The 13232-nt window shown below is 43.3% G+C and overlaps 1 protein-coding gene across 2 annotated transcripts in view; it reads left to right on the top strand.

Moving 5' to 3' along the window:
* The window catches only part of LRRC31 (leucine rich repeat containing 31), a 24315-nt gene continuing 11083 nt past the window's right edge, over positions 1–13232 (top strand). The window contains exons 1-6 of one of the 2 annotated variants that reach the window (XM_032406201.1): positions 1–242; positions 5222–5365; positions 7293–7460; positions 10105–10272; positions 10511–10678; positions 11451–11618. In XM_032406201.1, the coding sequence (XP_032262092.1) occupies positions 53–242; positions 5222–5365; positions 7293–7460; positions 10105–10272; positions 10511–10678; positions 11451–11618 (1006 nt within the window). In that variant the 5' untranslated portion in view covers positions 1–52. The remainder of the gene's footprint in view (positions 243–5221; positions 5366–7292; positions 7461–10104; positions 10273–10510; positions 10679–11450; positions 11619–13232) is intronic. The other variant, XM_032406202.1, reaches the window with a different exon arrangement.

Below are 13232 nucleotides of genomic sequence, written 5' to 3' on the forward strand. Positions count from 1 at the left end.
CAGAAAACAACAGGAAGATGTCTTACTGAGAAAGGCCCCCTTCAACTTCACCATGAGTCAAACACGGAAGAAAAATTCTTCAGATGGAGAAACTAAACCCCGGACTTCATTTGTCAACAAATTCCTCAGGGGCTCAAAACTTATGTCCTCCAAAGCTGAAAGCAGAAAAGAGAGCAATGACCTTGCAACAACTGATTTCCAACCCAGCAACGACGCACAGAAAACAGCCACTTTAGATACGGGTAAACTTCTGACTGCTGTTATTTCTTTACTTTTTTAGAGTAATGTTTTCCCCTAAAGAGATCATATGGGTTAAACTAAACCTAATCTGAGTCTCTATTCTAAGCATTTACTGCATGACTTAAATGCTTTAAATACTTGCCTAATTTGACTTTTAAATTATCAAAAGTAACACTACAGGAAGGTATAGAGAAAATACCTTGTTTCCTTTCATTCTAACACAAATGATCATTTCTTCAAGATTCTTTTCAGTCTTTTGTTCATATGCATGCATTTACGGTCAGTCAGCCAGTCAACAAACACTGGCTGAGTACCTACTGTATGTCAGCTACTGTTGTAAGTGTTAGAAATGCAGCCACGAAAAACAGGACCTCATGTACACAAAGAACCGAATGCAGACATAATTTCAGTGTGATAAGTAATAGGAAGAAAAATAAAGCAGGCTAAGGAGACAGAGGATGGATGGGGTCCTACTCTAGGTGGGGTTGCAGGGAAGGAGTCTCTGATTTGGTGGCATTTGAGCAGAGATCTGAATAAAGTAAGCCAAGTAGCATGAATGAATCAAGCCAGTCCCATGGATGTCTATGGCAATGGCTTCCCAGGCAAAGGGAACTATAAATGCAAAAGGCCCAAGGTGGGACTGGGCCTGGCATGCTTGAGAGTGAGCCCAAGGTCAGGGGTGCTGAAGCAAGATGAGAGAGGAGAGAGGACAAGAGCAGTAGAACAGTCACCCCCCCGCCCCAGGGGTTCCTGGGGGCCAGAGCGGGCATCTTTTGTAGTTATAATAGCTTACAAATCCCTCTTGAGCTTACATGGAGCTGATATCCTACTTCTGGAACATATGATTATATTGCTCAATCCCCACATGGCAGACATACATAAAATGATGTTCGTATGCCTAATTTTAACAGCTGCATAATATTCTATTCCACGCATACGCCATAATTACTTAAGTTCCTTTTTTGCCCTTCAGTGAATATTTTTATCTTTCCCTCTTGCTTATTCCCAGCTTCATTGTATTTCAGCCTTTTTCTTAGAACAGAGATTAAAAATTCAAGGGTTATGAAAATAAATATTGGCAGGTCTCTCCCTAAAGCTATGTGTCATACACAATGCCATTAATATAGTATCTATTAGATTAAATGTATTTTTTAAACATCTATATACACAGAAGTAGAGAAAACAGTCTAAGAACTCCCCATGATCACTTCCCTCTAACAATTACCAACCCGTGGCCAATCTTGATTCATTTATACCTACCCTCAATTCTATCAGATTATTTGTATCAAATACCAAAAATAGTATCATTCTATGTGAAAGCAGATTAAGTATCTTTTTAAATCTATTTTGGAAATAGGAAGTTAAACTCTACTTTTTAAAAAGAGGACAACCTCTATCAGAAAATTGTTGATACTTGTTCTAAAATAGGAATCGAAACTTCAGGAACATGGTTCATGAATACCTGTAACCATAATGAAATTAACAGTGCAAGGCTAGGCGCTGGTTATCCCGGCTGGGCAACACTGGCCCCTCAACCTTGCATGGCTTCTCCATTTCCATTTCTCCCAAAATTCAGTGGCTCCTGGAGTCATGTCAATTCTGCCCCCAAAATGGCTCTCAGACCTGGTTCCTCTTCTCCATTGCTGTTCTGGCTTTCATTGTTTTTTGACCGGACCACTGGGTCAGCTTCCTAATTGGTTTCTCTACTTCTAGTCTGGCTTTCTTGCCAACTTGTCCTCCACAGTGCCATGGGGTGCTCTTTCTAAATCACAGACATGATGTCTTTCCCCTGCTTAAAATCTTTCCCTGAGTCTTTCTTGCCTTGAAAAGAAAGTCTACACTCCCAAGCATGGTCTTCAAGGTATTTGTGATCAGATGGATCTCTCTTCATGACCTCTGCCTTCCCCCAACCTCATGTTCATCCTCGACTCCTGAAATTCAGATTCACTTGCAGTTTCCTGAACTGGCCATATTCTTCTAAAAGCGTTCCCTGGGCTTGTAGAGACCTTCCCTTGTGTCACCATGCTCCTTCTGCACCCCTCCCCCATTTATTCCTCCTTCCTGTCCACCCACCTGCCTGACTATTGCTCACCCTTAAGGTGCAATTCATGTACCCCTTTCTCTTGAAAGCTTGCCAAGACCTGCCCATGGGACCTGAGGTACTTATTGTCACTACCGTGTGTTGTCATGCACCCTCCACATGCCTCCGTCATTGCACGTCTCCTCTGTCCTGTAAGCATGGCTTTCGTGTCTGTCTCTTCCATTAGACAGGTAGCTCCTTGAAAACAGGAACTTGGTATGTTGGTTCCCCGTACAGCACCACCCATGTTACAAACACGTAATCATGTTTTATGAAACCACTGGGATTCTCGGTTGTTTATAACCAAGAAACCAACCCTTAGAGCTTCAGGTTAGAAAAGAACTTAATGTGAAGATACTGCTTAGCTCACAGAATCACGTGGAGAAGGCAGAAGCTCAGTTCAGCAGTAAAGCAGCCAGGAAAAGGCCCTGAGTCACTCCACAGAACTGCTCACGTGTGATAACTTTGTCCTCTTCAGGATGTGCCCATCCTCCTACCTCAGCCAACGGGTAGCAACTCTGACTCAACCGTTTTATGTCTTGAGCTGTGATATAAGCTATCCTTTGAAGAAAGGGTTTTATGTATTTAAAAAAATTGAAATATGTGGTCTGTAAGGACATGTCCAGGGATCTCATAAATTGGTACTCATATTTATACTTAGGCGTTTGATAAAGATTTACCATGTTGATTTATTTTGGTCATTAAGGAGCTTTAAAGCTAATATTCATTCCTTCCTTCCTTCCTGCCTTCCTTCCTTCATTCAATTATTTGTGCATTCAACAAATATTTACAGAATACCTCTCATATAAAAGGCACTGCAGAGTCCCATCTCCCTGGGAGGCCCCAATAAATGAGAAGTGAACCAGGCAGGAATTATAATCTCTACTTTATAGATGAGTAAACCAAGGCTCAAAGAAGTTCAGTGACTTGCTCACCTGAGGGACCCATGATTTGAACCAGGTCTTCCACTTATGCTGTCTTAGCCTTGCCAGTCCTATCAAACGTTACAGAGTGCCCAAGTAGGATGCGGTCTGAGAAGAGATTCCTGGATCTGTCAATTGGTAGGTCACTGCTGGTGACCTTTGAGAATGTGAATGTGGTCACCAGAACATAGAGGGTTAATTGGCAAATGTGGCGAATTGGGACCAGCAAGTACAAACCACCCTTTCCAAACATATGACAGTAATCATTTCCTAATGATAGACAAAACAGTGGCTTGAGAAAACAAAGAAGCTTTTGTGAGGCTGGAACTTGAGCATGATTGTAAGTTGAGCCTATGGAGATAAAAAGCTCAAAAAGAGAAGGGAGAAAGCATCAGATAGCATGCAGAGAGATTTTTTTAACACAAAAATTCAAAAACACACACATATATATAATGGGCTTTGGAGCAGACTGTTCTGGGTTCAAATTCTGACTCTGCTACTTACTAATTGACAGTCTCTCTGTGCCTCAGGTTCCAAACCTATGAAATAGTGCGATTGTGTCTCCTTGCATGAAGTTTACACAAAATGTCCTGGCACATAAGAGTTAGTCCTTCTGCACCCCCCACCCACCATTCTCTTCTGCTCCACCCAAAATTAGAGTTGCCAGATAAAACACATGCAATATTTGGGATATAGTTTTACTAAGCAATGATTCCTTGTTTACTTGAAGTTTAAATTTAATTGGACAGGCTGTTTTTGTTTTTCCTAAATCTGGCAACCCTACCCAAAATGAAATACGTTTTATTTACCAGTGCATGATACAAGTGGAAGACCAGAATGAAGAGGTAAAATGGTGGATGGTGCTGCCTCCTACTGGCGGAATGTGGCAACACCAGCCATCCCTGCAAAGATGTACACCCTACAGGTGTTTTCTTAAAAATAGCCAGCCACCAGACACACCGCGGAGGAGAGGTTGAGTTTGTATTACTCTCCTAATATTTAAGTCTAAGTTGACTACTACTGAAATCCTACTATTAATTTTCACCGGTACCAGTATATTTCTTTTTAGCGATGTGGGTTTATACTTTGGAAGGTATAGTAGAATATCACTGCATATTTGGAACTTGCACTTTCATATTGGATTCCAGTATACTCTTTTTATATGTTTTAAATTGTACATTTTCATCTCCAAAACCTCCTTAAAGTCACTGTCAGTACCTGCATATTCGTTTCTCCTTACAAAAGTATGATGTGTTTTATATGTGTCTTAAATGCTGGCACATACTGGGACATAATAGGTGTTCAATAAAAGTAAAGTTTTTCTTATTTTATGTTCGCATGTTAGCACAGCGTTAGTACAGAGGAACTTGATGAGGGTGCCATGTAAGTGGTCTCTCATAACAAGGATAGACGGGGCTTTCTGAGTGTATTCTCTGGCAGGGGTGGAGACAAGCTCTCCCGGGCACTCCCCTCTCTGGATCTGTCAACTGAATGGTCTAGGAGACGAGCAGTGTTTCATTAGCTCCCAGTAGGCAACTGAATCTCCCAGCCGAGTGACAACGCTTCCCCTTCTTCACCTGTTTGGTCAAATACCTGTGCTCCCCACCTGGCGTGCACCCGGCTGTGTGTCCCTCAGCAGCGCTCGGCTTAAACGCTGTGCTAACAAGTTCGCCACTTTGTTCAGGAAGACAACACTTTCTACACGCTGAGAACCCTGTCAGGCCGTGAAAGAAGAGCCCCTGAGTGCCTCAGTTTCATTGCTAAGAAGAGGGTCACTGGAGAGATCAGTGTCCAGCACCTGGAGGCAGGACAGCGGTCAAGTTCTGTCTCTGGTAAATGTTTCCCCTTCAGGGTTGAGGTTTCACAAAGGACCTGCTCAGGATTGTTGTTAGTCTGTTGACTTGTCTTACTGCGATCACTATGCATCTTTAATACGATCTGTCATTCACGCAAGTTCTTCTTCATTCTTATAATATAGCTCAGCCTCTCACTTCAGACGAGGAATGGGGATCCAGGATGGAGAAAAATGAGCAGTTCCTGCAGAAGCTGGGCAGAACGGCTGTGGACAAGTGTCTAGATCTGAATAACTGCAGACTAACGGCAGCGGACATGAGGGAAGTGGGTCTGTATGCAGTTGACTTTGCACGGAGGGCCACGGGAGCCCTCAGGTTGAGATGAGCAGGCAAAACACGCTCATTACTCACCTGGCAACCCAAGGTCTCAGGGTGGCCCCAGACAACTCAGGAATAGCAGCTGTACCACTAAAAAAAAAAAAAAACAAGTTAATTGATCCTTCTTCAAACTTCAAAGATTTGAGCTGAGTTTAGGAGGAAGATTCATTTGTCTGTTTGTTCTTCCTGAGCATTTTACCTCCCTACTGATGGCTCCTTACTCCCTGCAAAACATTTGTCTTGCACACAATATGAGATATAAACTTGTGCAACTCGTCCATTAAGCTGAGCCCCTCTGGGAATGTAACGGGGTGTTGTGCTCAGTTGTCTGTGGAATGAAAGAGGAACTACCAGCAATTATTGCTTACAACTTGTGTACTCAACAGCGTAATCACCACTTGTCACACGTAAGCGGGCGTCTGGTTGTGAAGACGCCCCTCCCCACACAACTATTACCACCTTTCTTTTCTCTTTTTCTCAGAGACCTTAAGTCGAGTCTTTCATCAAACTAGATGTGTCTACCAGCACAGAGGTATTAAAAGAACTGAATCGTGAGTGAGGGGTCCTTGACTATTTTAATTAAAATCCATACCACTGTATTTTGGACAGTTCTCTGAAGAGAGAACCCTAACCGTGTCTGTGTTTCCAGATGCCTGTGTGTCAGAATCACTAGCAGAGCTCGTGTTCACTGCAGCTCAACCCAACCCCACCAACTTGGAGTCTCTGAGAGCGGGCCCCAGCAATCTTGTTTTTAATTTTTTTTTCCTTCTTAATGTGTTCAAAAGACTTTCAGGGGGCACCTGGGTGGCTCAGTCGTTAAGCGTCTGCCTTCAGCTCAGGTCATGATCCCAGGGTACTGGGATCGAGCCCTGCATCGGGCTCCCTGCTCGGCGGGAAGCCTGCTTCTCCCTCTCCCACTCCCCCTGCTTGTGTTCCCGCTCTCGCTATGTCTCTCTCTGTCAAATGAATAAATAAATAAAAAAAATCTTTAAAAAAAAAAAGACTTTCAGGCTTGATAAAGTTAGGATTTTGGTGAACAAGTTGAAATTGAAGGCTAGTAAAAAACCAAAAAGCAAAAACAAATTTCACTCCTAATCATGGGCTCAGAATTTTGGATGCAGCTGTGTCTGTAACTGTAAAAGCTCAGCTTGCTACTTCTGACGGCTGCCCTTAACCTTCAAGACAGAGATTTAAAAGCAAACAAAGATTCTTCATCCACTCTTCGTTGGCATTTCCACTCTTGAGTCTCGTTGCTTCAGGAGATAAAGATGGCCTTAGCAAATCTTTTTTCACAGATAGTAAGGTCACTTAATGGGCGATGGCAGATACTCAGAGAAGGTTCCAGTCAGGCTTTGTGCCTGTCTAAACCTCTACATGTTGGTCTATTTAAATATAATGGGAGCTTTTTAAGGTGATGATACCCGGGTAATCAAGATATAAAAGAAAGGGTAACAGGTACCCTCAATCTCAGCAATCCTGGCCAACAGAGAGTCCTCCGGCTTTCAGCCCGAGGGTCCAATAGGATGAAGGGGTGAGGAATTATTTTTGCAAAATAAAGGACTAGTATACATATCACAGTGGCAGTGGTAGTAACAGTAGAATTACCATTTCTGCTACAATAAAGGAGCTCCTATGAAATCTTATGAAGATACCACTCCATTTTTGGAGTGCATTTATTTGGCAGAAATAGAAAATATCCTAGGAAATAGGAAATATAAAGGTCACATTCTCCCCAGTTGCATGGCTGAGGGATCCCTGCTTTGCTGAAAGCCAATACATCCACCCCTCCCTTCTTACAGTGCAATAGGCATTGGATCCTATTTACTACCAGTCGCACATTACATATGCAAATCTGTATATCCTCTTGTTCTTTTCCAGTTGCTTTGCTGCCTTTTCTCCCAGACTTGGAAAAACTGGATATTTCCTGGAATGATTCTGTAGGTGGAAACCTCCATTCAATCACCCAGCAAATGCATCTCGTCAGCAAGTTAAAAATCCTGAGGCTGGGAAGTTGCAGACTTACCACGGATGATGTTCGAGCCCTGGGTATGATGAATGCTTCACTGGAAGCAGCTTTGAAGTGTCAAGGGCAAACTATCTGGGTCACACCCCCTCGGGTGCTCGCGGACGAGAGCACATGGATGATGGAATGCCATGCTGAGCGCTTGCATAACTTCTAAACGGCTGCACAGAGTGTAGCTACTAGCGCTGCGGTAAAGCCCCAGGATAGAGAAGGGAACGAGGCTGGCCGGATAGGTACCTGCTCTCATGGCATTTCAATGGAGATAATTTGTCAAATTTGCTTACTCTTGGTCTGTTACTCGTCTGTAAAATTGAGGAGTTGGGGTAGGTAATGATTATTTTCCAATTCCAAAATAATCTCTTCTATTTGTCCACTCCCATTTTAAAAAATGGATCAAAACAAGATATTTAAATTAAAAGCAATGGTTTAAATAGAACTAGAACCTCAATTAATTTATATACTGAACATAGAATTTAGGATAAAATTTGTCATGCTACTAATCCAACTCTTTACTATGATCCTTGATGGTTTTAGATGCCATTCATCTTTTTAAAAGTTCTTTTGGTCTGAAGTTTCTTATTTCAGTGATTATTTTGATCATTTACATCTTGGCAAACATTTCTGTAAAAACAACACAACTCATGTCAAATGTCTTCTCTCCGATCCCTCTGTAGAAAATCAGGATCAGTTTATGCCCCCTGGCCCACGCTTCCTGTAGCTGAGGAGAAACACCATACATCTCAGAGCCAGGTCTCAGTTCAAATTCTATCCCCACTTCTAACTAGCTTTGTGACGATGGACAATTATTTAAACTTCCTAAGCCTCAGCTTTCTTATCTCTGAAATAAGTTTGATATCCACCTCAAAAAACTACTGTGAGGATTAAATAATTTCTGTGAAGCACTTACTACATGCCTGGCACGTAGTACGTGCTCAGTAATTGAGCACAGTTCCTCCTCTCACTACTCCCGCTGAAATTAACTTTCAGTGGTTTTATGTGACCAGCTGAGCCCCACTGGTTAGCAGCTGGTTATTGTGTAGTGGAGTTGCAAATTTAACTCACTGCTACTCAGGGGTGAAAAGAAAATGTAGTTTCTTTATTTCCTATGATTAATCTAAATTTTGTTCATGGTCTTCCATCCTTAAAAAATGGGGAAATGGGGACGCCTGGTTGGCTCAGTCGTTAAGTCCTGGGATGGAGCCCCGCATCGGGCTCCCTGCTCCACAGGAAGCCTGCTTCTCCCTCTCCCACTCCCCCTGCTTGTGTTCCCTCTCTCGCTGTCTCTCTCTGTCTGTCAAATAAATAAATAAATAAAAATCTTAAAAAAAAAAAAAAGAAGAAATGGGGAAATGGAATTTCTCTCCTGGGACTCACTCCAAACTTATCCGGTTCGGGAGAGAGTCTGCATCTTTGTTGCTGTGATGTTTTGTAACCTGCTCCCTCTCCCAGACTCCCTCTCCACTCTGGAAGGGCTTCTGCATCTTCTCCATCAGAAGGGACTTTCCTTAGCATTGATGGCAGATGGGGTACAGGGAGAATAAATGGTTTAATGAAAAGAGACCATAAATCAGGAGGCATTCCAACATTATTACACCTGTTACAACTGCTGAGTGTAGGATGACAGAAGCATGGCTCCCCAGTACCATGTGCACTGCAGACATGGCTGATCAGTCATGTACTCTCTGTCCCTGATGCTGAGGAGTGCTTCAGGGCTATAGAAAGCCACCCCAACTGACTGGTGATGGCACACAAAATGGCACCTGTGCTGGGAGAACATGCATTTTAACGTGAGGCTCCTGGACTCCTGAAACTTCAGTCCTCACAATGAATAGCCAATGGCAGAAGTCCAAGTCCAGTAGTGGACCATGGAGGAGAGGCTTCTAGACACAGGGGACTTTCCAGTACTCTTAACTCTTCGGTGTTGAGATCGACTCTGCACATTGCGTAAGTGCATTTTCCATGTGTGTGCCTCTCCGCCCTGCTCTCCCCAAGGCAGTGGAAGTCATTCCTAAGGCTGATTTCCCTGGTGACTTCCCTGTTCTCGCCCAGCCTCCGTTCTAGCCCTCGGTTGCTTTCCTCTGCTGAAGGGTTTCAGAAATGTGAAGTTCCACCCCTTTCTCACTGCATCCTCCTCTACCCTCCAAGGCTGCATGGCTGTTATGAGCTGCTAGCGCCTTATGCTTTATTACTAGTTCTCTGGAGGGCTCGGTTCAGTTGTATGTGATATTCTTGATGTCAAAGTGAGCTTTACCCCCGTGGTGGTCAGGGCTCTGCGTGGCCTCACCTCATCCTCTGGTCCAGCTTCCCAGTGATGCTGACCCCAGACAAGGTGGGCGAGAGAAAGGAGCTGGAATAGTACATGTATTTACTACCATAAAAACAACTCCGTGAAACCACCCTACTGACAGGTGGGGTTTTCTTGACAATAATTTTTATACAGAGGCATGGCTTCTGAACCTTGGAGGGTCTAGAATTGCTGTGCCTGTAAATACAGGGGCTCAGCCTGCTGGGAGCGGGCGGTAACTGGGTCTGCTCTGTTCCTCGGCACCTGACCAGTCCCTGGCCCAGCCATTATCATTCCATAAATCACGCTTGTGCTGATTTCGAGGTGGATTCCGGGCTTTGTGGATTAGCAGTCGACCCCATCTTCGGGGTCTTTTGTAACAGGAGAAGCACTCGAGGTGATACTTGAACTGAAAGAGCTGAACTTGTCCTGGAACAGTGAAGTGGGAGGAAATTTGCCTCTGACCCTCCAGAAGTTTCAAGAAGGGAGCAAGATACAAACACTTGAGCTTGTGAATTGTGACCTCACATCTGAAGATGGGGCATTTGTGGGTAAGTGGAATTCGGAAGGGTCCTTCCCAGAATATAAATGTGAAGACACCCATAAGCAGACAGCCTGAGAGTCAAAGGGTCAAAGTTGGCTGTGCTTTGTTTCACCCTGAATGGAAGGAGTGGCTCACTATAGCCCCCGGGGTCACATGAGGCTGCCCTCCCTTTCCTGCCCCAACATTCACAACCTGTGTTTTTACTGAGTTGCTCTTCTCATTTGGGTTCACTTCCTTCCCTCTAGGTCAGTTGCTACCCATGATGCAAAATCTCGAAGTCCTTGATCTTTCCATTAACAGAAACATTGGTGCCAGTCTGAACAGTATTGCTCAGGGATTAAAAAGTACCTCAAATCTGAAAGTACTGAAGTTACACTCATGTGGACTATCACAAGAGAGTGTCAAACTACTGGGTGAGTTAGCAATGACTGGGGTTTTTACATACACATGTAATTTTAGTTTATATTTAATTTTTTAAGGTGTTAGGAAATTCAACAAAATATACACAGTGGTTATGTTGGGGAATGAGATTATAGGTAATTTAAATCTTTGTTTTATCCTTTTCTGAGTCTTTTACAGTAAGCATATACTTTCATGATTCTAAAAATAACCTCTTAAAATGGCTGCCTCTGAAAAGGCCAGGATATTCTGGGTTTGAGATAGACACTGGGCAAAAGAAAAGTTATGTGCTACAAAAGCTCTCCATTTTTCTCTTACTTCTGAAAATGTCAGCATTATTTTATGCTCAGTAGTAGGAAGGAATTGGTACTGATAAAAAGAATAGCTCCATGGCATCTGTAGGGAGAACATGACATGAAATTGTGTGTTCCCCTTTGACTTACAGAGTCTATAATATCCTTCTCACTGGCGGTTTGAGGAAGTCTAGAATTCTGTGAAATGCCAATGCTCCAGTGTAGGAGGAGGAGAACCATCCGTTGCAGGGTTCCACCAAAGCCATTGGCAGTCAACGCAGATCACGGGGTGTTGGGGGCGGGGTGTTTGAAGCCATGGTCAAGTCCAAAGAGGGCCAGATGGCAGGGAGTCTAAAGTTATTCCTCTGTCTTGGCTTTTCTCAACCCAGTGTATTTTCTCCATCTCCCTTCTGCACACCTGCCCCCTCCCCTGTTCCACACCTGCCTTCCACCTTCTAACCTGTCAGAATGGGACTTTTGACTTTCTTTGTAGATGCTGCTTTTAGGTCCTTGTGTGAACTGAAGAAATTAGACCTTTCCTGCAACAGGGAGCTGGGTGGGGGTTTTGAAGACTCATCAGCTCAGCTGGCCACGTTGGAGCATCTAGAAGTTTTGGATCTTCACCAGTGCTCGCTTACAGCAGATGATGTGATGTCACTGAGTAAGTGTGAACGATAGAGCCAAGGAAGGACTTTTGGAACCTCAGTATATGTTTGGAACTTGGCAAATTTGAGGTGTCCCCTGAAACTTACTTAAACTTAACCAAAAGCATCAAATCATAAAAGTTCTGTGAATGCTCCAATATTGTATTTGGCATATATTACGTGCCCAGTAAATGTTAGTGAATCTAAATTCCTCCTATACATGTTTGTAAATGATGGATGTGGCACTTGGTGGAGAACATTTTGAATATATGTTACTGTTTAGAAATGACTCTGTTAGTCACAAAGTTTGTTTCAAACAGGGATGTAGAGAGAAAGCCAAACAAAGGGCGTTGAGGCTTACTGACTAACAAGTGAAGTCAAGCCCCTTAGATACAAATGAAATTACAGAAGAATTTAGGGTGGTGCATCACAGGTGTACATTTTAACTTTAGGTGCCTATGCTTAACTTCCCACTGTAGGCATAATCCTGTAATTATAAAACGTAATGTATAAATGCAGTTTCCCATAACAAGCAGTGTAAGTGCAGCCTTGCCATTAAGGGTTTTACTCCATCTGTGGCCACAGTAAACTTTCAAAATACCTCCGGGATCTCACCACAGCTCACCATCTAGACCTTTACTACCCTGGTTCAGGCTACTGTCATCTCGTGCCCAGATTATTACGAGTCCAAATGGTCTTACTGTTCCTCCTCTGTCGTTCTGACTTCGTTCCCTAGCCTTCCCCTCCTGGACTCTACCCCAGCCACTTGTCTGGGCTGACCCTCTGTCCCTGGGGCCTTTGTCCTTGCTCCCTCTCCAGATCACGGGCCCCTCCTGTGTTGGGAGCCCCTTCAGCATCTCTCCTTTGTTCAGGTACGGGGGTTGGTACATAGCTGGCACCCAGGAAATGATTGTTGAATATGATCGAATGAATGAATCAATTAAGAACAAGAATAAAAAGAATTTTTTAGTTGTTTTTAGTACAATTCGGGAAGGAAAAGAGTAAAATAGGTTCTTAGGTCTAACATCTGTATTTTAGACCTGCTAAATTACATTTGGGACTCATGCCTCAATTTGGAAAACAGAAAAGTTCAAGGCTTTCATAAGGATTTTAAAGGAACAAAACAATCCGTTTCTGAGCTCCAGGTGGAGCGTATGGGGTATCACCATCCCCTTTACTTCTGAGCATCATACCTGGAGGAAACACTCTTGAATTATCAGGGACCAGATTCCAAAGAATGAATTTCCCTTGGTACAACGGAGTAACATGAATATCACCTCTCATCTTGTTACTCAGAGGAAGGTTCCGGGGCCAGAGGGACCTCAACTGTTACCAATAGCCTAAGAGGGGGATCAGCTTCTCTTACCAGATTCGCCGCCACCAACACGGGTGAAAGGCCCTGGAAAGCTCATGATTTATTTAAGAACTGTAGCAAATTGCATCGTTCTACTGCCTAATTTTGAAAAGATGGAAATGAAAATACATTCCGTTTATACCTTAGGAGGCTAAATAACTCACCATTCTTTTATCTGATCATTCTAGATAGCTCCAAAGAAATGGAATTACAGATTGTTTAGCCAACAACTTTTGATTAATCATCTAGTTGTACGAGGCACTGTGCCACGGGCTAA

This window comes from Phoca vitulina, unplaced genomic scaffold (assembly GCF_004348235.1).
Source record: "Phoca vitulina isolate PV1807 unplaced genomic scaffold, GSC_HSeal_1.0 scaffold8, whole genome shotgun sequence".
NCBI lineage: Eukaryota > Metazoa > Chordata > Mammalia > Carnivora > Phocidae > Phoca > Phoca vitulina.